The sequence below is a fragment of the Mesoplodon densirostris genome, chromosome 5 (assembly GCF_025265405.1).
Source record: "Mesoplodon densirostris isolate mMesDen1 chromosome 5, mMesDen1 primary haplotype, whole genome shotgun sequence".
Taxonomy (NCBI): domain Eukaryota; kingdom Metazoa; phylum Chordata; class Mammalia; order Artiodactyla; family Ziphiidae; genus Mesoplodon; species Mesoplodon densirostris.
The window spans coordinates 102,248,692-102,274,166 of NC_082665.1; the positions used below are offsets into that span (position 1 = coordinate 102,248,692).

General features: G+C 42.5%; 1 protein-coding gene and 1 non-coding gene across 3 annotated transcripts in view; one reads left to right on the top strand and one right to left on the bottom strand.

Annotated features, from left to right (window-relative positions):
* Nucleotides 1-25,475, top strand: part of USP13 (ubiquitin specific peptidase 13) — a 123,465-nt gene that overhangs the window by 7,803 nt on the left and 90,187 nt on the right. For both annotated transcript variants that reach the window (XR_009532593.1, XM_060099178.1), the window contains exons 2-3: nt 16,444-16,569; nt 22,989-23,049. Coding sequence is in view for 1 of the 2 variants with exons in the window: in XM_060099178.1 (XP_059955161.1) it covers nt 16,444-16,569; nt 22,989-23,049 (187 nt within the window). In the remaining variant the exon portion in view is untranslated. The remainder of the gene's footprint in view (nt 1-16,443; nt 16,570-22,988; nt 23,050-25,475) is intronic.
* On the bottom strand, nt 12,433-12,609 carry LOC132491492 (small nucleolar RNA SNORA81). The gene has a single exon (XR_009532705.1). It is a non-coding gene; the product is annotated as a small nucleolar RNA SNORA81 (small nucleolar RNA).

Sequence of the window (25,475 nt, forward strand, 5' to 3'; positions counted from 1 at the left end):
ATAGAAAATTTACCATCTTAACCACTTTAAGTATACACGTCAGTGGTATTAAGTACATTCCCATTGTTGTGTGCAACCGTCACCACTGTCCATCTCTGGAACTTTTCATCTTGCACAACTGAAACTCTTTCCCAATTAAACGATAATTCCCCATTCCTCCTTCTTCCCAGCCCCTGGCAACCACCATCCTACTTTCTGTCTCTATGAATTTGACCGCTCTAGGTTCCTTATGTAAGTGAGATCATACAGAATTTATCCTTTTGTGACTGGCTTATTTCACTTACTTTGTTTTCAAGGTTCATCCATGTTGTAGCATGTGTCAGAATTTCCTTCCCTTTTAAAGCTGAATAATAGTCCATTGTATGTATACGCCACATTCTGTTTATCCATTCAGCTATCAGTGGACACTTGCGTGGCTTCCACCGTTTGGCTATTTGAATAACGCTGCTGTGGACATAGGTGTATCCCTGTCTCTATTACGTCACTTTCCATTAGTGACTGGGTTCCGGCTTGGTCTCTTCTCTCCTTCTCCACTGCCAGGGCTCAGGCCCTCATCACCTCTTGCCTGGATGGACTCTTGCAGAAGCCTCGTAACTGACCACCTTGCCTTCCTTTTATCTGTCACATTGCACTCCCAGTTGTTTCTCTAGAACATGGGTCTTATCCTGTCTTCCCTGCCTAGGAATTTTCAGTGGCACTGTTCAGACTTTTCTAACAGAGCAAACGAGTCAATTTACCACGTTGATCCAACTTTCCTTGCCAGTGTTGTCCCTTAGCACCTTTGTGTTCTTCAGATGCCCCATGCTTTCATCCCTCCATGCGTTGGCCTGTGCTTGGAATGGAATGCCCTCTCCCAACCCCTCACCCCCTGAAAACCCCACCGATCCTTAAAAACCAGCTCAGGTGTTCTCCTGGGGTCTTCCCCACACACCCCCAAGCTGCGTTAGAGAATTATTTTCCTGTGCTTTCAAAGCACTTTGTTCATCTCTATCGTGGTTGGGATACCGATTGTTGAAGACACAGAATAGCTGAGGTCTTAGAGAATTAAGGGTTGAAAGCTGTGCCGTTTGGGAACCTGTTCTAGTAAGGCTGTATCTTTTCTGTTTTTCTGTTTTTAAAAAAATCATGAGCATGCATTTTGGAATAAAAAATGTTATTAAAAATAACCAATGCCATATTTTTACTTTATCATATTGTCTGGAAAGTCGTAAGCTGGACCCTTGAAAAGCTAGGGAAATGTGTCTTGGGTAGTTGCTGAGTATTTTGTGTATTATGATTCTAGATGCCCCAGGATCTTGGTAGAAGTGATCACACATGATGCCCCTTGGGGAGGTGACAAGAGAGCTGGTGTCTGTGGGTGTCGCCCAGGCCTCTGTGCTGCCACTCATGATCAGCCCAGGACACCCGTTGTCCCCATGGGCAGGGCAGATGTGAACGAGAGCACCCATTTTTAGAGCTGGAACAGCAGGACAAGGCAATAATAAGAATTTTTTTTTTTAGCATGGAGGCAAAAGAATTTACTTAGGAACGTGACAGATGTCAAATCCTAGTTCATCACTTAGTAGCTATGTTAACTTGGGCAAGTTGCTTAATTTTTCTACACCTTAGTTACTAGTTAGTAATCAATTTGCATCAAATTTGGGATGGGAAATGTCACTGAGCTTGATGTTTGTGTGTTGATTGGTGTAATGTTTATATATTGAACATGATTATAATGATATTTTGTATATGATATAAATAATGATCTTCTGTGTTATCTCAACAACATTTACTCAATAACCCAGTTTTTACTGAGAGACAATGGTATTTGTAATATCTTGTTTCCTTATATACACTAATTTTATTTCTGGATGTTCTTTTTTTTTATAGTCACTATTTTTTTTATTAGTTTCTGCTTTATAACAAAGTGAATCAGTTATACATATACATCTGTTCCCATATCCCTTCCCTCTTGCGTCTCTCTTCCTCCCACCCTCCCTATCCCACCCCTCCAGGCGGTCACAAAGCACCGAGCTGATCTCCCTGTGCTATGTGGCTGCTTCCCACTATCTATCTACCTTACATTTGGTAGTGTATATATGTTCATGCCTCTCTCTCGCTTTGTCACATCTTACCCTTCCCCCTCCCCATATCCTCAAGTCCATTCTCAAGTAGGTCTGTGTCTTTATTCCTGTTTTACCCCTAGGTTCTTCATGACATTTTTTTTTCTTAAATTCCATATATATGTGTTAGCATACGGTATTTGTCTTTCTCTTTCTGACTTACTTCACTCTGTATGACAGACTCTAGGTGTCCATCATCGGATGAATGGATAAAGAAGATGTGGCACATATATACAATGGAATATTACTCAGCCATAAAAAGAAATGAAATTGAGCTATTTGTAATGAGGTGGATAGACCTAGAGTCTGTCATACAGAGTGAAATAATAAGAATTTAATGAATCTGAACGAGACTCCAGACTAGAGATGTTGCAGAATAGTATGTGCTTCCTGTAATAAGATTAACAATAAAACATTTTGTTTTGTGTTAATTAGCAAGTACTAATACTTATTTAGCACCTCTTATGCCCCCAGGACTGAGCTAGGTGCTATTGGGGACGTGTGAGTATTAGGAGAGAAACAGGACCACAGGAAAGGAGAGTATGATCTGGATCTCTCTATCATAGTGGAGTGTGAGCACCAATTTTGAGTGTCTATGATGAGTCAAATACTGTTCTAGGTACTTCTATATATAGCATCTCATTTAATTATAATTGTAACTGGTTATAAATGATAATTACTATGTTTTACAGAGAGGAAACTGGGAGTCAGGGAAGTTAGCTTGTTCAAAGACGTGTACAGACATCTCAGTTTGTGACAGAGATGGGACGTAAGCCCTGATATGTCATGAGGTTAGACCCTGAAGCACTTATAGGATATTTAAGTTTTGAACCGTGTGGCACTTGTAACGTGTGAATGGAGATTTCAGGCACAGGAGTAATCAGTAAAGTCTAGAAGAGTTATTGGCCTAGACAACTGGATGGGATCTGAAAGGTGGCATTTTGGAGGAGGGGAGACAAAGGTGTGGGGGTGTCACCAAGCTAGGCATGTAAATGAGAGCCTTCACTGGCTTATGGAAGAGAGGATTACTGGGGAGACTGGAAAGCAAGGCTGGCACTTCTGTGGGTTGTGAAGGAGATTGTCTGGATGAGATTAGACCGGATGAGTAGGCCAGTTAAGAGCAAGGGAACAGCATGAGGCCGTGGTTATTTGGTGTGGCTGTTCTGGAAGTGGAATGAGGAGTAGGTTGGGAGGTAGGGAGACCTCGAATCGGAATTCAACTAGGAGCCTCTTGTAATATCGGAGGGGGGCGCTTTCCTGAGGGTGATGGCAGTGGGGATAGAGATGGTGGGGTGTTGGGACTAAACTCGGTAGAGATTTCGATGAAAGATATGGCTCAACTTAGTCACAGAATATGCAGTGGGTGAGGAATGGGAGGAGTTAAAGATGACTTCACAGCCGGTACCCTGGGAGGTGGAGTGTATCAAGGTCATAGATGAGGAAGGTGAGGTGCCCACAGGGAAAACGGGGGACTGACTGGCTTGGAGCTCAGAGGTCAGGGTTCGGATTGCAGAGTTTGGCAGCCCCTAGTTTAGAGACCCTGGATTTGTGAGTAACCCTTCCTTTTGACGGGCCTCAGGACCCCACCTCTTTGCTCCTGGGATCTTTGCCCCCCAGGTTGTTGAGGAAGCAGAGACTGGCACAGGCCTCTTGCCCTCCCACCGATTGGCCCAAGTTCCAGAGAAACTCAGACAGGAGCCCGGGGCAGTATTTCCAGCCTGAGGCTTTGGAAGGAGCCTCAGTTGGTGTGGGCTCTCTCTCCAGACCCCCCAACCAGCAGAACGGGACCACTGATAGATCCAGTTTAGTGGCTGAAGTTGATGAGGGTGCGTGTACCGTGGAGGCTGCCAAACCCTACAGCTGCTTCCCTAGCGTGTGGGAGCCCTGCCCGGTGGGTCTTGCCACTGCTGTTGTCAGGGAGCTGCCTGGAAAGGCTAACTCCAAGGACTGTCCTGTCCTTTTTTCTTAAGACTTTTTTTGATGTGGACCATTTTTAAAGTCTTTTATTGAATTTGTTACAATACTGCTTCTGTTTCATGTTGTGGTTTTTTGGCCGCGAGGCATGTGGGATCTTATCTCCTAGACCTGGGATCGAACCCACAGCCTCTGCCTTGGAAGGCGAAGTCTTAACCACTGGACCACCAGGGAAGTCCCCTCCAGCTGTCCTTTTGAGTTCGGGGAGTGGAGCTCTCAGGGCCTGCTCCAGCTTCTCCCCTCCCTTGCAGGAAGGCCTGGCAGAGCATCTGGCCCAGGCTACTCACTTCAGTGGGGTGGCTCCCTTCTGCTTTCTTGGAATGATACAGCCTTGAAAAAAAGGAAGAAACTGCTCTTTTCCCCAGGCCCCTACAATGGCCTGTGCTAACTGCCAGCCGCCCACCTAGCTCCTGCCACCAAAACGACATCTGCTTCTCAGTTGAACCCGGTAGCACTTGGGGGACCAGACTGGCCTGGGTCCCGGTCTGCCCCCCTTCTTACTACTTCATAGCAGCAGGACTTCAGCAAGTGCCTTAATTTCACTGACTTTCTCTAAGCCTTGGTTTTCCCTTCTGTACTACCTACCTTGCAGGGTTTGTTGTACTCATGGCTGCCCGTGGAATACTACTTATTGCTATCCTTCTCTTTAGTGGGAGGTAGTGGGGGGGATCCCTCCGAGAAGAAGGTGAAATGGGAATTATACGGTCTTGGGGTTGCCATAGAGGGACGTCCTGTACTTGGTAATTCTTTGTGAGGCTCTGTCTGGTAGCAGAAGCCTTGGGCGTGGAGTGTTTGCTAGCCTCCTTTGCGGGGAGCTCTGTTCAGGGGTGTTATTCATACTCAACTTCAGCTCATACTGATGGACTTTTTATGGGTTAGCCTGGAAACCTAATCTTCATGTTTAATATAGTTTATCAGGGGAAATGAATCCTGAAGAAAGCTATCTATTCTTTTATTTTATTTTATTTTATTTTTTTTGCGGTACGCGGGCCTCTCACTGTTATGGCCTCTCCCGTTGCAGAGCACAGGCTCTGGACGCGCAGGCTCAGCGGCCATGGCTCACGGGCCCAGCCGTTCCGCGGCATGTGGGATCTTCCCGGACCGGGGCCCGAACCCGTGTCCCCTGCATCGGCAGGCAGACTCTCAACCAACGCGCCACCAGGGAAGCCCAAGCCATCTATTCTTAAAAATAATAAGAAAAGACTATAAGAGGTTTTTACCTTTGACAAGGTGGTTTCACAATTTTTTTTTTAGATGTAAGCTGGGAATTACTTAGATGGATTATAGCTTCAGTTCAGTGCTGCTGAAGATGCTTACCTCAGTGTCTTCATTCTCTGATGATTTTTATTTTGCCCATTTGTCCTCTGAGCATTGTAGTAGCTGCTCTTCCTCGTATCCTGCCCAAACCCTTCCCAGCTCTTCAGATGACAGCATCCTCATGGCTCCAAATACCCAGAGCAAGGATTTAGTTTCATACTTAGGAAAAAAGTTAATAAATGATGCCTCAGTGGAACAGTAAATTTATAGTGTGTCAAAACCTTGCTGCTTGGACTGTGCCTTTAGCCGTCTGGGACCAGGCTGTGCAGCTGTAAGGCGTAGGAGTTCCCTGCAGAGAGAACGTCAAAGTTGGAGCAAACTAGAAGAATCATGACTGCATTAACATGTCTATTTTTTCTTCACACTTCATGGCCACAAGCATGATTTATCAACATTTAGCAGAGGCTTACAGTCTCTTGGGATTATATGTGTTTGTTTTTTTTCTACTTAGCTGATTTGGACAAATTTATTTCTGTGGATTTGCTGTTGAAACCAAGGTTTTGGATTTTGCAAATGTTGTATTCTGGTAGTTCTGTTCTACTGGTGAGCTGTTTGAGTCTTTCCCACCCTTTTTTTTTTTTAAAATAAAATTATTTATTTTATTTTATTTATTTTATTTTTGCTTTGGGTCTTCATTGCTGTGCGCGGGCTTTCTCTAGTTGCGGCGAGTGGGGGCCACTCTGTTGCGGTGCACGGGCTTCTCATTGCAGTGGCTTCTCTTGTTGCAGAGCACGGGCTCTAGGCATGTGGGCTTCAGTAGTTGTGGCATGCAGGCTCAGTAGTTGTGGCGCACGGGCTTAGTTCTGCGGCCTGTGGGATCTTCCTGGACCGGGGAAGGAACCTGTGTCCCCTGCATCAGCAGGCGGACTCTCAACCACTGCGCCACCAGGGAAGCCCCCACCAGCCTATTTTTTGATAGTGATTTTTCTCTGTCACATTTCCCCTTTCTGTGGGTTGTGTGTTTGCTGCACTTGATCTGGAACTTTGTTTTACTTTCTTCTTTTTTTAAAATTTAATTTGATTTTTAAATTTATATTACTTATTTATTTATTTTGGCTGCACTGGGTCCCAGCTGCAGCACGTGGGATCTTCGTTGTGCATGTGGGATCTTTAGTTGCGGCATGCGGACTTCTTAGTTGTGGCCTGTGCACTATTAGTTGTGACATGCATGTGGGATCTAGTTCCCCGACCAGGGGTCGAACCCGGGCCCCCTGCATCGGGAGCGTGGAGTCCCAACCACTGGACCACCAGGAACGACCTCGTTTTACTTTCTGACTGCACATTTACTTCCCATCTGCGTGTACTTAATTTTTGTATTTTAAAACTGTGGTCTGTTTGTTTTGCTCTAGAAGCCAGATTGTACTGGAGAATCTGTGCTCCGGTCATTGGAATATTCATATGTACCGTTCAGATATGGAAGTATCTGAGAGGCTGGATTAATAGGCAGATGCTTGCTTGATGAAAGCAAGAGTCAAGCAGAGAGAGGTGGGCAGTCTTATGAAGTAATGAATCAAAGCAGTTAGGGGTTGACCTCGATTCTGCCGTTTCCCACACACTTCTACAGCTATTCTGTCTTCTATGCTTATGGGCTATACCCTAAAGTTATAGACTGAATCTACCCCAGTCTCCCCATCTCTGCCGCGAGCAACCCAGCCCCCACTCCCTCCTCTGCCACCCCCAGAGGCTAAGGTGCCGTCTTGCCTTGTTTAGACAGGGCTGTCTAAAGGACTTTCTGGGATGATGGAATTGTTCCATATCTGCACTGCCCAGTATGGTAACCCTAGCCACATGTGACTGTGTACTGAGCTCTTGAAATGTGGCCAGTGCGATGAAGAAACTGTTTTTTATTTAACCTAATTTAATTTAGATTGAAACATTCACATATGCCTAGTGGCTACTGTATTGGACAGCGTGGGTCTAGACTTTACAGTAGCCTTGAAACCATGTATTCTCTGGATCCTCTCCCCATAATTCCCTTCCTGTTGCCAGAGTGATCTTTTTTTAAAAAATAAATAAATTTATTTTTTTATTTTTGGCTGCATTGAGTCTTCGTTACTGCACGCAGGCTTTTCTTTAGTTGGGGCAAGCGGGGGCTACTCTTCGTTGTGGTGTGCGGGCTTCTCATTGCGGTGGCTTCCCTTGTTGCGGAGCACGGACTCTAGGCACACGGGCTTCAGTAGTTGTGGCTCGTGGGCTCTAAGCGCAGGCTCAGTAGTTGTGGCGCACGGGCTTAGTTGCTCCATGGCATGTGGGATCTTCCCGGACCAGGGCCGTAACCCGTGTCCCCTGCATTGGCAGGTGGATTCTTAACCACTGCGCCACAAGGGAAGTCCCAGAGTGATCTTTAAAAATGTAGATCAGATTGTGGCGCTTCTCATCTGGGAATCCTCCAGTGGTTTTGCATCCTGCTCTTCTCCTGTCTCTGCAGACCTCTCCTCCCTCTCCCTCAACTCCAGCACCCTGAGTTTCTTTGTCTTTTGAGGACATAGCCAGGCTTTTCCTGGAGTTGTGGCTTTTGTACATGCTTTTTCATCTAGAGAGGGTTCTCTTTCCACTGTGCTTGCCTGGTCCCTCATCCTGAGATCTCGCCCTCCCGGAGAGCCCCCCATGCTCCACCCCCATCACGCTGTTTCAAGACCCCAACTCCCTGGTCTCCACCCTCAGGCTCCTCTATCACTCTTATCTCTGCCAGAAATTATCTTTTATGTCTCTTTCTGTTTATTTTCTGTCTCTCCTTGCTAGGATGTAAATGTTATCAGGACACCAAGCTTGCTTGTCTCTCTCTCTGCTGAATAAACTTCCTGCCCCACATCCCCCCGCCCCCCTTCTCTTGCCCCCGGAGAAGGCATCACAGCCTCATTCTCTCTCATAGCTTCTTTCCCAGACTCCGCAGAGACCATCCCCGCCTGTAAACTTAGATGGCATCCGACTGGGGTAGTGTCCTTGATTAGCTTCATTTTTCTCAGTTGTAATCACATTCTTGTCTGCCTTCCTAATCACCTCTCTTTTACTTGTGTGTTCCCACGTTTCCTTAGCTACTCATTTCGAGATAATCTCTTAGTTATTTCAAACCACACTTTTACTTGGAGTAGCGAGAATATCCAGACCCTTAAAGCTGTGAAGTTGTGAAAGCCTAAGGAAAGCTTGGTTTAAGAAAAGGAAACATTTGAATGACTGCCTGTTCTATTCCACATATATTTTTGGATTCTAAATACTTTCAGTTAAGAAAAATATTGTTGTTTTTATTAATAAAAAGTGAATCCATGTTCCTAAAGAAAAATTAGAAAATGCCAAAAGACTATGTGAAGGAAAAAAAAAATCACACCTTATTTACCGATGCTGTTACGACATCCTGTGCCGTGGAGCGTGTGCGTGTTGTGTATATTACATCGTACACACTCTTTTGTTACTTGCTTTTTTCACTCAAAAATACTATGTACAGTTTTTCCTATTAGTAAATACTCATCCCAAGTCAATTTTAAATGGCTGAAGAAGTGTTATGTTTCATGGATGTACCGTAAATTACTAAGCAAATCTGTTCTTGAGCATGGGGGTTAGTTCTTTTCACTATTATAAGCAGTTATTTTAGTTCATTTCCTTTCTCTCCTTTTTTTTTTTTCTTTTTAAATAATCAGTGTTCTAGGAAATACTGCGTTCTTGTCCCTTTTGTCTCCCTTGTGCATGGGTGTGTGTGTCATGGATTTGTTGTGACTCCATCTACCTACATCATGTTTCTCTTTGAGGCAGTGACCACTTGTTTTCCACACTGTTCTGATGTTATACAAACAAGGGTTATGCAGGACACTGTTTCCTGAGTGCGCGGCTCACACAGGCTCCCTCTCCCTTCCTGTTTTCCAGCGGAGGCTGGTCTCCAAGAACACACTGTCGTAAACAAAGTTCTTCAAACACCTACTGATTGACAGTGTGGTGTATTTTTATTTAAAATGACTGTTCACTTGCTCCTCTGAAACATGTTATAACCTTGACCTTTATATTCGCCAGGGTTTTAATATTCTTTTAAATGGCAAGCAGTGTAAAACAAGGTGATTTTGTCCTTGATGTTACTTCTGAGTAGTATGCAGGGTCATCCAACATAAAGTAATAAGTGAATGGCTCTGTATCTCTTGTATCTGTATTGAAATGCATTGAAGACTGGGTTTAAACAATGCATGGGCTTCTAATGCTGCTCTTCTCTTTTAGGGATTTGATCGTGGGGTGGGAGAAGTTGACAGAGGGAATTGTTATGGAGCCTTTGAGAAGCCCTGAGTGGTATTTCTTGACTTCCTTCTAATTTCAGGTTTCTAAATCAAGTCTTGCATCTTGGTCACGTTTCTGTACAGTGCATCATGTAAATGATAATTAGAATCTTCTTTAGCTAAGACCATGCAGAGAAGCACACACTCGTCATTCTGGGCTGGGTGGCCTCTGGAAGTAGGAGCCAGATAGGGTCCATGGTGGGAAGGGGTTGTGGAGACAGCATTGCTGTCTTGAAGAACCATGTGAGGCTGGCTCTTGGTTATGGAAAGCAGGAGAGCTGGGACAGTGCATTTCTGGTGTCCATGTTGCTAAGAGCATGACTTTAGCCAAACAAACCTGAAAAGTGAGTATTCCTGCTGGTGCCTCAGTCTGTTTTTCTATGCCCGGCCATCGGTTTTCTTTTGATGATTCCCATTGTTTAGTTATGCCAAAGAGTTTAAATCGAGCCTGTGCTGCGCAGTGTATTTTAAATCCAGATCGGGAGGGCACTGAGGACCGGTTTGAGAGAGAGAGACTAAACTGTGTAACTAAACGACAGATAACTACAACAAATAACAAATAACAAAACTTGAAGTTCCATGTTTGTCCTGTCCTGCTCTGCACTGTTCAGGTACTGTTTTTGCAATTCAGTAATGAATGTGATACAATTTTCCTGCCCTCAAGGAGCAAATGCATGCATGGCTCAGCTTCTGAATGTGGTGGTCCCAAATGAAGGAAGCTTGGGTTTCTCACAGCTGCAGATTTCAATGAACAAGATGCTAACAGTTGTGAAATGCAAGTGGATTTGGTGTTAAGCACCATCAGTACAGGGGGGTGAGCAGAGGGATGTGGGAATCGGTCATGGGCAGAGGCTGGCAGGTTGATAGAGGGGTGTGGGACCTGGGCAGTGTCTGCAGATGTGCAGGCAGTGACATGTGCAGCTGATTTTGACATAGGCTGCTCTGAAGACTTGAGGCCTGTCCTGGTGTCCCTGGGGGTCCTTGAAGAGATGCTTTCCTGACAGTGAGACTCTCAGAACTGGGCAGTTCACCTAGCTCTAGAGCAGGGCTACTTGAAGTGTGGTCAGCTGACTGGTGCCATGAGATATAAGCACAAACATTGAGAGTAGGTGCTTAGAAATTTCTATAGCAACTTGACATTGAAGCCACATCCAAGTGCATCAGCAGTGGATTAGTTTGTTTGAACAGGATATAGACCCATTTGGGTTTTGTGGTGCTTACACATGTCAGTTCACACCTGGCTGGAGCTGAGAACTAGCCACGTGCAGTGGGACCACCAGGACCATGTATCTTTCCTTAATGAATAAAAGCAAAACAAAATACAAAACAAAACGAAACAACCTGGTCCTTCACGACAGTAGTATGAGAAACACCACTCTAGACCAAGCACAAAGGTAATGGGAAGCGAGGCTGAGGACCCCCAAGTCAAGAACTTAAATAAATATAAAACCGTTGATCTGTTCCAGTTTCACTTCAGGTTTTTGTCAGCGTACAGCCTCCCTTCCCCTCTCCCTTTTCTTCCTTGTCATCAGTATGTGTTCTTTTTCCATGAACATTATTTTTTGTATGTACATTATACACAATTCTATACATATTTTCTGTACGCAATTGCACAGAATTCATACATTTGTCATTTTAAATAATGTTACAGTATTTGTTGTGTTTATATATCTCAAGTTCTTAGTTCCTCTATTTGGGGCCATTGCTACTTTTTCCTATTATAAATAGTTCATTTGTGAATATTTTTGTACAAATTAGTTTTTTTTTCCCTCTGTCTTACTGTTGGGTTCCTGCCGTCATACTCAAAGGAGAAATACTGTGTCAAAGGTCATAGTTTTATTGCTCTCTAGAAGGGTGGAACCGATCTATATTGTAGGAGTAGATATACAGGTTTTCTCCATGGCTTCAGGCTGTGTAATATTAATACTTTTTGCTAGTTTAGTAGGTGAATAATTGCCTCGAGATTGTTTAATTGCTTACTTCAGGAGGTAGTTATGGTGATTTGATTTTAGTATATTCTTACAGTTAAAACTAAACGATCTTTAAAAAAACAACAGCGAGCTCTTACCAAGTTGAACCTGAATGTTGACATCTTGTATCAATAATTTTATCACTTTTTACATGGTTTGGATATAAGCTTTTCTTCATTATACTTTACATCTTTCCCCATTCTGTTATTGTTGGTTTTCTGTTTGTTTCCTTATATTTTGTAATGCAAAACTTGTTCTTTAGTGTTTACATTTTTATACTCAACTACTCCATCTCTTTTGATATTATATATTTTCTTGGCCAGAAATTATTTTCCCCTTCACAAGTAGGATAAATATGCTATTCTGCTCTTTTTTCTAGTTTTTTAGATGCTTTTCTCCTGGATCTATCTGGACCTCGTTATAGTGTTTGGTGTAAGATGTGGATCCAGATTAATTTTCTTCTATACTGCTGTGTAACTCTCCCAGTAACTTTTATTAGTGATTTCTACCCCCCCCCGCCTTATTTTTATGTATCTTGTGGTTTGACGTATATTAAGCAATTATCATAGAATGAATATATTTTTGGAATCTCCATTCTTATGCTACTGTTTGTTAAAAAAATTAACCCAGTATATGTGAATTTTATTGTAATCTATTTTAGTAAACAGTCTACCACTATTACTTGAAAAATGTATTAGTTTGTATTCTGCCCTCTTATTCTTTGAGCTACATTTCACTGTCAATTTGTACTGTTCTGTAACCTTCCTGGTTTCTTTTTTTAAAACATTTTTAAAATTTTTATTTTTTTCTAAGACATATCACACCAAATCTTAAGACAAAAGACACTGGATATTAAGAAAGAGGTGGTCCATCCCCATCTTTACCATCTAGTGCAGTTACTTTTCTTGTGTGTACTCTGCTAGCATTATTACAAAAACCAAGATGTGATCCTTGGTTTCTGCAGTTTTAGCAGTACTTATACAAGAAGGTCCTTCCTGATTTCTTGGCTGCACTATTGGCCACATGAAGGCAAGTGCTTTATAGTGCTTTCTGGGGCAGTGATTTTAGTGGGGGTGTGGGTGGTCTATGAGAGGATGAGGGTGAGGATTTGAAAACTCTTAAGAGTCAATTAGCTTAGCTCTGATCCCAGGCTATAAACCAGTCTCTGTGCTTTGGTCACAAAGGAATCTGGTTGAGATGTGTCAGCACAGACTTGTCATCATTAGGAGAGAAGCCACTCAGAGCACATGGCATGGAATATTGATTTTGTATGTGAAAGAAAGTGTCTTATAGGACCAATATTTAGACAATAATGAGGCAAGAGGGAAGAAAGTGTAGATCATTAGACTGGGGTGTTTTGTTCTATATGGGGTAGCTTTTAAAGGGTTTTTCTGTCTCAGTGTGTCTTGAATTTTTAGAACTTCTGGGAAGTCCCTTGGGCAGTGCTTACATCTCAGAGCCGCTAGAGAGGGGCATATGCTGTTTCTGAGGCCAGCCCATATGTGGGATGGAAGATGTCCCTGGATGTTTGTAATAGAATCCTTCGCGATGTGGGGTCATCTATGAGTGCCAAAGCATTTTTTTCTTTGATTATGGACTTTGTGACAGTATCAGGTGACTCCAGAGATTTGAGATTGAATGTTTGGCATGTTAAATTTTTATCAAATTCCCTAATAAGTAAAAAATTCTTGGCAATGAAATTAGCAAAGATTGTATGATTATTTTAGAGATTATATACTCTCGCATCATATAGCTATTCTATATTTTTCTTCAGAAAAATGCTATGCTTGAACGTTTTTCTTCTTCTGCTTGCTAATTTCTTGCTTCCCCCACTAGTTGCCTACTACATTTTCTGACAGATTAATATTTGTTATCGCCAGCCTGTATGGCTGTCAGGCTCACTTTTTTCTTCCTTCTGCTCTTCCCCCCAATTATAAAATAATTGTGATAATAGGAGATACAGGTAGCACACAGACCTTTTAGCTCGTAATAAATAATTATCGATGTTTATGTAATAATTTATAGCATGGAGGGTGTTTCAGCACCTTTGAACTTCACGAAACCTTGTGAAGTGGGAATTATTGCTAAAGCCATGTTTATTGAGGAAAATACTGAAGCTCAGAGACTATCTGACAACCTGTTTAGGCAACAGAGCTAAGTAGTGGCAGTTTAGGACCTCTGCTTACAAATCTCATATTTCCCCCATTGTATCTTCTGGTTTGAGTTCTTTTTGATCGAATTACATTTTGTTGGAAGAGAATGGAAGTGTTGTTCTTCTTTTATTTAAATCACACTGTGGGATGCTCAATTTAATGGGCTTAATGAATAGCTGACCGTTATAATAATGATGCAATATTTTTTTTTCTTAAGGATTATGACTATGCAAAAGAATGTTTATTTAAAAAATCTTTTGAAAATATTTATCTAATCTGTTGATCAGGTGAATGTAATGTGGTGCCCCTAGTTGAAGAACTTTTCTAATTTTATTCTAGTGATGTCATTTTTTTTTGGCTGCGTTGGGTCTTCGTTGCTGTGCGCGGGCTTTCTCTAGTTGCGGCGAGCAGGAGCTACTCTTCGTTGCGGTGCGCGGGCCTCTCATTGCGATGGCTCCTCTTGTTGCAGAGCATGGGCTCTAGGTGCACGGGCTTCAGTAGTTGTGGCTCACGGGCTTAGTTGCTCTGCGGTATGTGGGATCTTCCTGGACCAGGGCTCAAACCCGTGTCCCCTGCATTGGCAGGGGGATTCTTAACCACTGCACCACCAGGGAAGCCCCAGTTATAATGTTTTTGTTGCGACAAGGCTCCTTTATGTCTGGCTTATAAACCATAGATACGATGTTGGAAAATTTTATTTGAAATTTTAAAAAATAAACAATCTTGAGTTATTGGTACTTTAAAAATTATTTTTCATATATTTGTAATGAGCATCAGTGTCTGTTTTTGATACTGTAATTTGTGCTCTACTAAAATTCATTGTAAGGAATTTTGGTAGGTGTTTGTTGGCAAATTCTAACAGGTATTTAAAATTTTTGTTTTTTAAAGAATTATTTGGAGGGGTGAGACTAACAGGATCATAATAAAAATCCATTTCCATTGAGGAAAGGATGGCTAATTGTATAGACTAAGTTTATGGAGAAGCACATTAAGCAAAGTGAGAGAAAAGGAGAGAGGAAATTGGGATAGAAAAATATCTTATTTATTTATTTAGGCCATGTCTTGGGGCTTGTGGAATCTTAGTTCCCCGACCAGGGAGACTGGGGCTGGAACCTGGGCCCCCTGCGATGTAAATGTGAAGTCTTAACTACTGGACCACCAGGGAAGTCCTGAAAATCAAGTATTTTAAATGTGAACAATATCCTTGCCTGTTCATTGTAGCAGTATGTCTATAACTAAATAATATTTGAAGTATGGCAGAGAGGGATAAAAGAGAAATAGATTCAAGTTTAACTCTGACACTTCCAAGCTGTGTGAACTTGGGCAAGTGACTTATCCTTAGTTTTTTTTTAAACTATAAAATAGAAGTAATACTAGCAGCTTGCCGTATTGTTGGGATTAGAAATAATATGTGCAAAGCACCTGGCACATATCAGGCATGTAATAATGTGAGGACTTCATCTTTTATTATTTACTTATTATATTATTATTTATTTATTGAATTGTTATCATTTATTAATGGGTACCGTCAAATATCATGCATCACCAAAGGAAGGGAACAATATCTTTGAAGCATCCTGTCCTGCTAAAAGGATAGAAAGACTGTATGTTCTGGAGACTTGCAGTGACCAAGGAGGAAGAACAATGATGAACCATTGAACTGATGGTCGTTGCATAGAGAACAGACTTGTGGGTGCCAAGGGGGAGGGGTTGGGGGAGGGAAGGATTGGGAATTTGGGATTAGCAGATACAAACTATTATATATAGGATGGATAGACAACAAGGTCGTACTGTATAGCACAAGGAACTATAATCAATATCATGAAAAACCATAATGGAGAAGAATATGAAAAAGAATATATATATGTATAACTGAATCACTTTAAAAAAATAAATTTATTTATTTATTTATTTTTGGCTGCGTTGGGTCTTCGTTGCTGCATGTGGGCTTTCTTTAGTTGCGGAGTGGGGGCTACTCTTCATAGTGCATGGGCTGCTCATTGCGGTGGCTTCTCTTGTTGCGGAGCATGGGCTCTAGGCACGTGGGCTTCAGTAGTTGTGGCACACAGCCTTCAGTAGTTGTGGCACGCAGGCTTCAGTAGCTGTGGCTTGCATGCTCTAGAGCGTAGGCTCTGTAGTCGTGGCACACGGACTTAGTTGCTCTGCAGCATGTGGGATCTTCCCGGACCAGGGCTTGAACCCATGTCCCTTGCATTGGCAGGCTGATTCTTAACCACTGTGCTACCAGGGAAGCCCTGAATCACTTTGCTGTACAGCAGAAATTAACACAACATTGTAACTCAACTATACCTCAATAAAAGTAAAAAAAACACATTATTTTATGAAGTGACGGTCGTTGGATCAGTTGCCAACGTTCTTCTATCCGTGATTGTCCCTTACCCCAGTTTGTAGAGTCAGGCAGGCATGTTTATTTCCCAAGGCCTCTGAGTATCTCCCTGCCTGTGAGACTGTGCTCAGCTGTCTGGGAGCACCGGGAACCCAGGGTTGTGGCGGGAGCTGCCGCTGGGTGACTGTGAGCCCTCGGAGGTCACTGGAGATGACTGCGATGGCCAGACTTTGTGTTCATTGTTTGTCATCATTTGCCTTCCTTCCCCTTCCCTTTTTCTGTGTCTAGACTACTTGTCTAATGTAACCTGTCTCTTTCTTCTAGAATTCTGAAGGTGGACTCTATGTATGCATGAATACGTTTTTGGCCTTTGGAAGGGAGCATGTGGAAAGACATTTTCGAAAAACTGGACAGAGTGTCTACATGTACCTGAAGAGACACATGCGTGAGGTGAGGTGCACACTTTGGGAGAACTGGCCTTGACATCTTCCCCGTAACGTTGTCTTAGTGGGGTTCATCACATGGAGATTTTACTATGCCCACATAACTTCTCATTCTCTTGGATGATAGGAAACAAAACTAGCACCGTTGGCAGAAATTCATAGACTTCCCAAACCTTAACTTAACCAGTTTTATGTTTCTCTTCCTCTAAGCCTCTGATCGGAGTTGTTAAAAAAGATATGGGTTGCTGATGGAAAAAAAAATCAAGTCAGAAAGTACAGAAAATAATGCCTGAAACACTCATGGATAAAAAAATCAGAAATAAAAAAAAATACTTGGATATTTTTGCTTCAGATTTTTTTTTTTTTTTTTTTAGTGAGAGAAAGAGCTTTCCTAAAAGTTCAAGTCCCTTTTGGTCCCCTCCGTCCGCAGAAGTAACCTCTGTTGTGAATTTGCTGTTTCTCATTCCCATGCCTGTCATTATATTTTATTTAGTTGTGGGTATTCATGAACAATATATAGTATGACTTTTTGTGTTTTAAAGATATAGGTAAATACTATCATACTGCTACCTATAATTCTGCCTGGAGCTATCCCCTTCAACAGAATCTATCCATGTTTCAATGCATCCGGATGTACTTAATTCATTTCAATAGTTGTTTGGTGTTCCATCTTATGAGTACCTGGTCATTTATTATTCTGTTCTCCCATTGATGAAAACATTTAGATTGTTTCCTTTTTTTTTTTGCTTCTACAAACTATGTACCAATTAACTTTTTTTTTTTTTTGCGGTATGCGGGCCTCTCACTGTTGTGGCCTCCCCCGTTGCGGAGCACAGGCTCCGGACGCGCAGGCTCCGGACGCGCAGGCTCAGCGGCCATGGCTCACGGGCCCAGCCGCTCCACGGCATATGGGATCCTCCCAGACCGGGGCACGAACCCGTATCCCCTGCATCGGCAGGCGGACTCTCAACCACTTGCGCCACCAGGGAGGCCCAATTAACATTTTTATACATTTCTTTTGGGGGAACATGTGCAAGATTTCTTTCAGAAATGTATCTAGAAGTGGCAGTGTTGGCTCATGAGTGTGCTTACCTTCACTTTTACTGGATATTGCTAAATCCCTCCCTGGAGTGATTGCACCAGTGTACACTCCAATCTGCCATGATTATGAGTGTTTCCCCACACCCTCACCCGTGCTTGGTCAGACTTCTGATTTTTGCCAGTCAAATGGTTGTAAAGTGGCATCTAAATATTTGGCATTTCCTCCTGTGAGGGTTGAAGGTCTTTTCATCCGTTTATTAGCCAGTCTCCTTTTCTCTTCTCTGACTTGTATATTATATTTTTGACCTATTTCTCCATGGGTTTATCTTTTTCTTAAAAGTTTGATTAGTTCTTTTTACATTCTGGATACCAAAAATTTGTGTTATATACAAAATTTTCTTATGGTCTGTGGCTTGTCTTTTTACTTCATTTATGAATTATATTGTAGAACACAAGTTTTGAATGTTCATCTATTTAGATTTATTAACCTTTTATGAGTTGTGCTTTTTGTAGCTTTCTAAGAAATTGTTTCCCAACTCAAGGTCATAAAGACATTTCTTCTAATACTTTTTTTTAGAGGTGTCTCTCTGTGTGTGTGTGTGTGTGTGTGTGTGTGTGTGTGTGAGAGAGAGAGAGAGAGAGAGAGAGAAAGAGAGAGACTGAATGTTTTAATGTTTTAACATTTTAGGTCTTTAATTCATCTATAATATATTTTTATAATTGCGTCAAGTGTGGGAATCTGCTTCTTCCCCCCACCCCCCCGTATTGATGACCAGTTGTCCCACTATTACTGAAGGAGTGCAACCTTTTCCGATGATTTATAGTGACATTTAAAACAAATATTTTAACTTGCCATTCACACTTGGGTCTGCTTGGGGGTTCTCAGTTCTCTTCTGTTGCTCTTATTTGTCTGTCTCTGTGTTGGGGCCTCAAGTGTTGATATCTAGGAGTGCAAGCACTTTTTCCATGTTCATTTTTTTCCTAGAAATTTCCTGGATTTGGATGTTTATTTTTCTGTATGGATTTTGGAATCAGTTCATCTAGTTAAAAAAATCCTATTGAGATTTTGATAGCGATCACATTGAATTTGTAGACTGATCTATAGTCTATATCATTGTCTAAGCTCCGTGAGGGCAGGGAGTCTGGTCTGTTTTGTTCACCTCTGTGTCCTCAGCACTCAGTAGTGCCCAGCACATAGTAGGTGCTTCATAAATATTAACTGAATGACTGTTCAACATGGCATACCTATCTATTGATTCAGGTCTCTTTTATGTCTTTCAAAAATATTTTGTAATTTTCAGTAAAGGAGCTTTTATTTTTGTTAGATTTTTTTTAAGGTACCCTATAATTTTTGTAACTATTGTTACTGCTTTTTTATCTTTTCATGTATTTTAATTAGTTATTCATGTTGTTTGGAGATATTAATTTTCAAATATTGATTTTATATTTAGCAATACTGTTCAATTTTCACTTTAGTCCTAATAGTTTGTAGACTATCTTGGATCTTCTGTATAGTCAACGCTGATTTGAAGTTCATCTGATCTCTCACCCCAGCCTACCTAATATGTTCTCTGTTTAAGTTCTGGACAAAGGAGAGATCCCCAGATTGGACAGTGGGGAGAGTAGGAGGAAGAGGAGGAAGAAAGACCAGCAGGTCAGATAGGTTATAAACTGAATGATTAGCTTTACAGTAATCTAACGTTGGCCTAATACTATATGCTTTACATTCACTACTCCTGTTAGGTGGGACATAGCAATTCTGATAAAGTTTGCTTTGTATCATCTGTCTTAGTGTAAAGTGATGAAGTTTTAGGAAACTGAGGGAAAAAAAAAAAATGAAGCTGAGGCCCAGAGACTTGAAATAACTTGCTCAGGGTCGCAAAGCTAGTGGCAGAATTACAGAATGCAGTTAGCTCTGCCTCTGAAATTTTAAGTTAAATATTTCACTCTCTGACCACAGCCCTCTCTCATTTTAGCTCTTTCATTCATTTATTTCTGTTTTGATCTGTTTCCCGCTTCTCAGGATCCATGGCTTTAAACATTCTCCTGTCACCAGTACCCTCAACTGACCCTCCCCTTGTCTTGCCTCCTGCTGTCCTTCAGAACCCCAGCCAGTCCATCATCAGTCTCATCCTCTGCTTCCATGGATGCACCGCTAGGGATCCCACACACACTGCCATGGGGTTTGGGACCATGTCAGATTCCTGGCCTTCTCCCTTCTGCTGGGCCCTCTCCCTGCCCAGAAAATCTAGCCTGTTCCCCCTCCCACTCCAAACTTTGGATGCTTTCTGCAAGACTTTACCTGTCATTCTCAGAAAACGATCGGACTTGTCCTTTCCGGAGGAAACAGGGACCCCTGGACAGGAACTCCCGGAGCTCCTGCCTCGCCTCCTGGGAGCTCATCCACCGTGGTTCCACTTTTGTTTCCTCCCATCTCAACACACCTCACATGTTTCCACACATCTCAGAGAGAAGCTGTGTTCTTTCTGTCCTGGTGGTCCCTTTCCTCCTGCCTCGGAACCTTGGTTAACTCCACTCCCTCTTACACCTCCAATATCTCCCTCTTCTGGATTTCTTCTCCTACCTTAAAAAAGAGCACAACACAGAATTCTAATTTGAGTCCTCCTTCAGTCACCCCATCCTTCAATGAAAGCTTTAAAGCTTTTCTGTTTTCACCATCTTCACTACACCCTCTAGAATTCAAGATGGCTTGAATTCTAGAGACTTAGACCTCCTTTGGATTCTGCTTTCATTCCATGGCAGGTTGGTCACCAAGTCCAGTTATCTGGGCCTCCCAAACAGCTTGGAAGTCCATCCTGTCCTCTTCATCCCTCCCGTTCTTGTCTGAGTACTCATTGTGCCTTAAAAGGGCTAGTGCTGTAGCTTCCCGACTAATTTTCCTTCCTTCATACTTGCCACCTTCAATCCCACCCAGACTGCATGCTGCACCCAGAGCCATCTTTTCAAATGCATATACCTATGCATCTGTGGCACGCTGAAGCTTAAATCTCCTATGTCTTTCTCTTTGTTGCAGGATGAAGCCCAAACCCTTTTGCATGTGATTACAAGGCCTTCCATGATCTGACCCCTGGAACCTTTCTAACCCTCCCTCTTATTCCACCAGCTCTGTGCTCTAGACATAGCAAACCACTTCTCATTTCTGGAACACGTCATGATTTCAGGCCTCTGTTCGTGCTGCGTTCTTTTTGGGGGGATGCCCTACTTCTACCCACCATTCCTTTTTTTTTTTTTTTTTTTTTTTGGTGGTACGCGGGCCTCTCACTGTTGTGGCGTCTCCTGTTGTGGAGCACAGGCTCCGGATGCGCAGGTTCAGCAGCCATGGCTCACGGGCCCAGCTGCTCTGCGGCATGTGGGATCTTCCCTGACTGGGGCACGAACCTGTGTCCCTTGCATCGGCAGGCGGACGCTCAACCACTGCGCCACCAGGGAAGCCCCCCTCATTCCTTTTTTACCTGTTGTATTCCCTGTGGTCAGCGTATCCATATATCTATCCATCATCCACCCACCCATCCATTATCCATCCATCCATCCACCATCCATTCATCATCCATACATCCATCCATGCATCCATCCATGCATCCATCCATGCATCCATCCATCCAACCAACCAGCACATATTAACAGAGCAGCTGCTATATGCCAGGCCTGCTGCTCTTCTTACCTCACCAGCCCTGCCCATACCCTCCATCCCCAGAAGAACTACCATTTCTTCCTTATGATATGATCCTCACCTCTCTTAACACTCACCAGAATCCGTTCTGTGCTCTTTGTTTGCATCATGTTCCCCTCCTATTGCTGGTGAGCTCCTCAGGGGGTGGAGCATGTCTTCACTCACTTTGCAGCCTGAGCTCCAGCACAGAGCCTGACAGTCATGTCTGCTGACTGAGGAGTTCCAGTTTCTCAAACCCTGTCGATTTCTAGTGGTGACTGATGCAGGGACAGAGATGATGGTCTTTTGAAGGAAGACCTGGTAGTTGTGGGGTTTTTTTTCCTGAAAGGAAGTGGATCTAATCCGAATCTGAGGTGTGACTGTCTCATCTGGGGAGAGCCTCAGGGTCCAGCAGGTCTCCCTGCAGCTCCTCTTCCCCTTTCTCCCCTCACTGTCATGCAGGAGTGGAGGGGACATTGAGGTTGGAACAAGTGAAAGGGTGCCGTAAACTTCCATAGAGAGATTGCAAGTGACCTCCAGGATTGGTAAATGTGGATGGTTAAATATGCCTTTGGTGCAGGTTTTATCTCATCCTTTTTTGAGGCAGGTAAGTGGAGGGGAGAGGAACAGAGGCTTTGAGATCTTGGAGGAGATGGATTCTAAGAGCGGTGACACAAATGTGGTATTAGTATTTGGAGAGCCATGATTTTGAGCTAAAGGGTTCAATAATTTTGTATTCCTGAGATGTGAACTATAAACTTATAGTAGAAGCTGTAAAAACTTATTGTGAGAATCACAAAGATGAGTCCACTTTCAATGCGAAATAATAAAATGTGGGAAAGGAGATTTAAGACTGATAGGAGGGCAAACTAAAGAAGCAGCAGGACCTTGGTGCTGCGATAACATGTGGCTGCTTGAAAAGATGCTGGGGTTTGACCCACATTGCGGTGTGTTAGAAACGTGCTCTTTTCTAATAACAGGAAGAACACGCAGTGTGGAAATAAAGAGTTTTGGCCATTGAAACAAACATTTTAATAGTCCTATTTGAGAGTAAAATTTCTTGTGCAAGTATCAGAAGGGTAATGAATGACTTCTTTTGCATAACCACGTGGTAGACGTTTATTTCGTTGCTGCTAGGGACTTCCACCAGAGGTAGAGAATACACGGAGCTTAGGATGGCAAACAGCCATCAGCTGGGGCTCCAAAAATGTTTAGGGCAGTTAGATTGAGGCTTATTATGACCAGAATATCAGTGACTCTTTATTAATATTTATGAACTCTTTCAACAGTAGTAGTTGTGCACACCTAGGACCAAGCACAGGGGGCCCAGTGGGTAGCAGGGGAACAAGAGCCTCCCTCCTGGAGCTACCATTTCTCCAGAGTAGCTACAGTCAGGGCATGGGCTCCAGCCTCTTGGGAGCCTGTGCTGATTTGAAGTTGAAGTGTCCACTTCACCTTGACCCTGGTTTCACTTCCCTTTTCAGAGGTGCTTTCTTGATAATTTGGTGAAAACATAATCAGGTAGAACAGTAGCATTGCCCTTCACCTACCTTCATGGACCTGGGTCAAGTTCCTGTTTATCCTGGAATCTCTAGTCCAGGTTGAATATTTCCCCTTGCCCTTTTATAAAAACTAGGAACCTCTGAGATTTTACCCCCACCCCCAATCATCTGTTCTATAGGCTGAATTTTAACAATCTCTTGTTTTCTTTTCAGAAGGTAAGAGGGGCATCTGGTGGAGCTTTACCCAAAAGGAGGAATTCCAAGATTTTTTTAGGTAATGTAAATAGTTATCAGTAGTGTGCCTGGATTTTCTGTGTGTATGTATGTGCATGTGCATGCGCATGTTTGATTTGGAACAATAGGTTTTTTATTGCTCTATAATTTAAGGATGAGAGGAACCAATTTAACTCGAGGTGATCTGTCTCCACTTTGTGTTTACCTGGTGGTGAAGAATGTTTACAGCACTCTTGTTGGGTTAGTGATTTGAAGCAATTATGCTGATAGTGACTGGAGAGAAATTGTGGTTCTGTTTCTGGCCTTCTTTTTCACTGCCTTTAAAGAAGAGATAGTTTTTCTTTTTTTAATATTAGCCAAACTACAGACTTTATTTGTATTTCACTATTTTTTTCTGCTAATGAAATAGTATTTCACTATTTTTTTGGTGTTCCAGGATCCCATGTTGTATTTGGTTTTCATGTTTCTTTAATCCTGTCTAATCTGTGATAGTTCCTCAGACTTTTTTTGTCTTTAATAATTGTGACACTTTTTTTTTTTTTTGGTACGCGGGCCTCTCACTGTTGTGGCCTCTCCCATTGCGGAGCACAGGCTCCGGACGCGCAGGCCCAGTGGCCATGGCTCATGGGCCCAGCTGCTCCGTGGCATGTGGGATCCTCCTGGACTGGGGCATGAGCCCATATCCCCTGCATCGGTAGGCGGACTCTCAACCACTGCGCCACCAGGGGAGCCCAATAATTGTGACACTCTTGAAGAGTGCTGGCTAGTTGTTTTGTGGACTGTACCTCAATTTGGGTTTATCATGTTACTTCATGATAAGCCTGAGGAAGTGCATTTTTGGCAAGAATATCACACAGGTGATGGGCGCTTCTCAGGGCCTGATATCAGGGGGCACATGAAGCTGAGCTGTCTTCACACTGGTGATGTTAACCTTGATTGCTTGGTCAGGTAGTGTCTGCTGGGTTTCTCCACTATGAGATTACAGTATAATTAATAAATATTTTGGGAGTGATACTTGGAGACTATACTAATACTTGTTTTTCCTTAAAGTTTTGCCTACTAATTTTATCATCCATTAGTGGATCTTGCCTGTAACAGTGATCACTGTGGTGTTTGCTTAATAGTGCTTTTCTGTTTCCCTCATTCAGAAGAGCCAGTTTTGCTCATGCAAATACATACTGACTTCTATATCATGTACTCATGATCATATTTCTTTTTTATTTAATTAATTTTTATTGCCATATAGTTGCTCTACAATATTGTGTTAGTTTCTACTGTACAGCAAAGTGATCATATTTCATATTAAACTTCTGATATGGTTTTTCCAGGAGAAAAAGTGGTTTGATAATTTTTGACCAAGCAAGTTTATATCTCTAAATGCCTAGGATTATTGTTTGGAAGGAATTTCAAAATTGTTTGCATATTGTAATTTCATTTGGTAAAGAAAATTTATACACATATATACATATGTGTGTATGTATGTGTATCTTTATGTGTATACACATACATATGTGTATGTATCTGTATGTACATACATATACGTATATATATATATAACTGAGAGTCTAGTAGAGTCTGACAAAATGTCCTCCAAATTGTTAATAGTAACTCTTTCCTGGTGGTGAAATTGAGGTGATTTTAGTTTTCTTTTTTTGCTTATCTGTATTTAAATTACTTTTCTGTAATAAAAAGACACATTAATTATTTGACAAGCAAAGCCATTGGAAACAGTCTTGGAGCTGAGCTTCCTTCCCACTTGGATTCTCTGTTACCCTGCACTGGGCCCACCCTTGCTGTCTTCGCTCTTGATTTTCAGCCCATGGTTTTCTTTGTGAGGCTTATCTGCAGTTGGTTTTTCCACACAGGCCAATCTTTCCCACTACTTGTCATGGCTTTGGACCACAACCCAGATTAACCAACTAGACTCAGACCAGCTTAGAATGAGCTAGAAAGCTGAAATGATTGAGTGCATTCTGATGTTTTGGTTATAAGCCTTCTTGCTCCCTTCCACAACTAGAGATAATTGACTTCTTAATTAAATGACATTAGCATGGCATTCTTGAATGTGGAAATAATTGAATATTTTGACCTACATTGTTATTTTTCATTATTTTCTTTGGTTGAATAAAGAAGTTAGCTGACCTCTTATCCTTTAGCCTTTGTGTCTTTTTTTTTTTTTTTTTTTTTTTCCTTTTTTGCGGTATGCGGGCCTCTCACTGTTGTGGCCTCCCCCGTCGCGGAGCACAGGCTCCGGACGCGCAGGCTCCGGACGCGCAGGCTCAGCGGCCATGGCTCACGGGCCCAGCCGCTCCGCGGCACATGGGATCCTCCCAGACCGGGGCACGAACCCGCATCCCCTGCACTGGCAGGCGGACCCTCAACCACTTGCGCCACCAGGGAGGCCCTGTGTCTTTTTTTTAAAAAAATAAATTAGCTGCTTTTCTTTTCTTTTTTAACTAATTAATT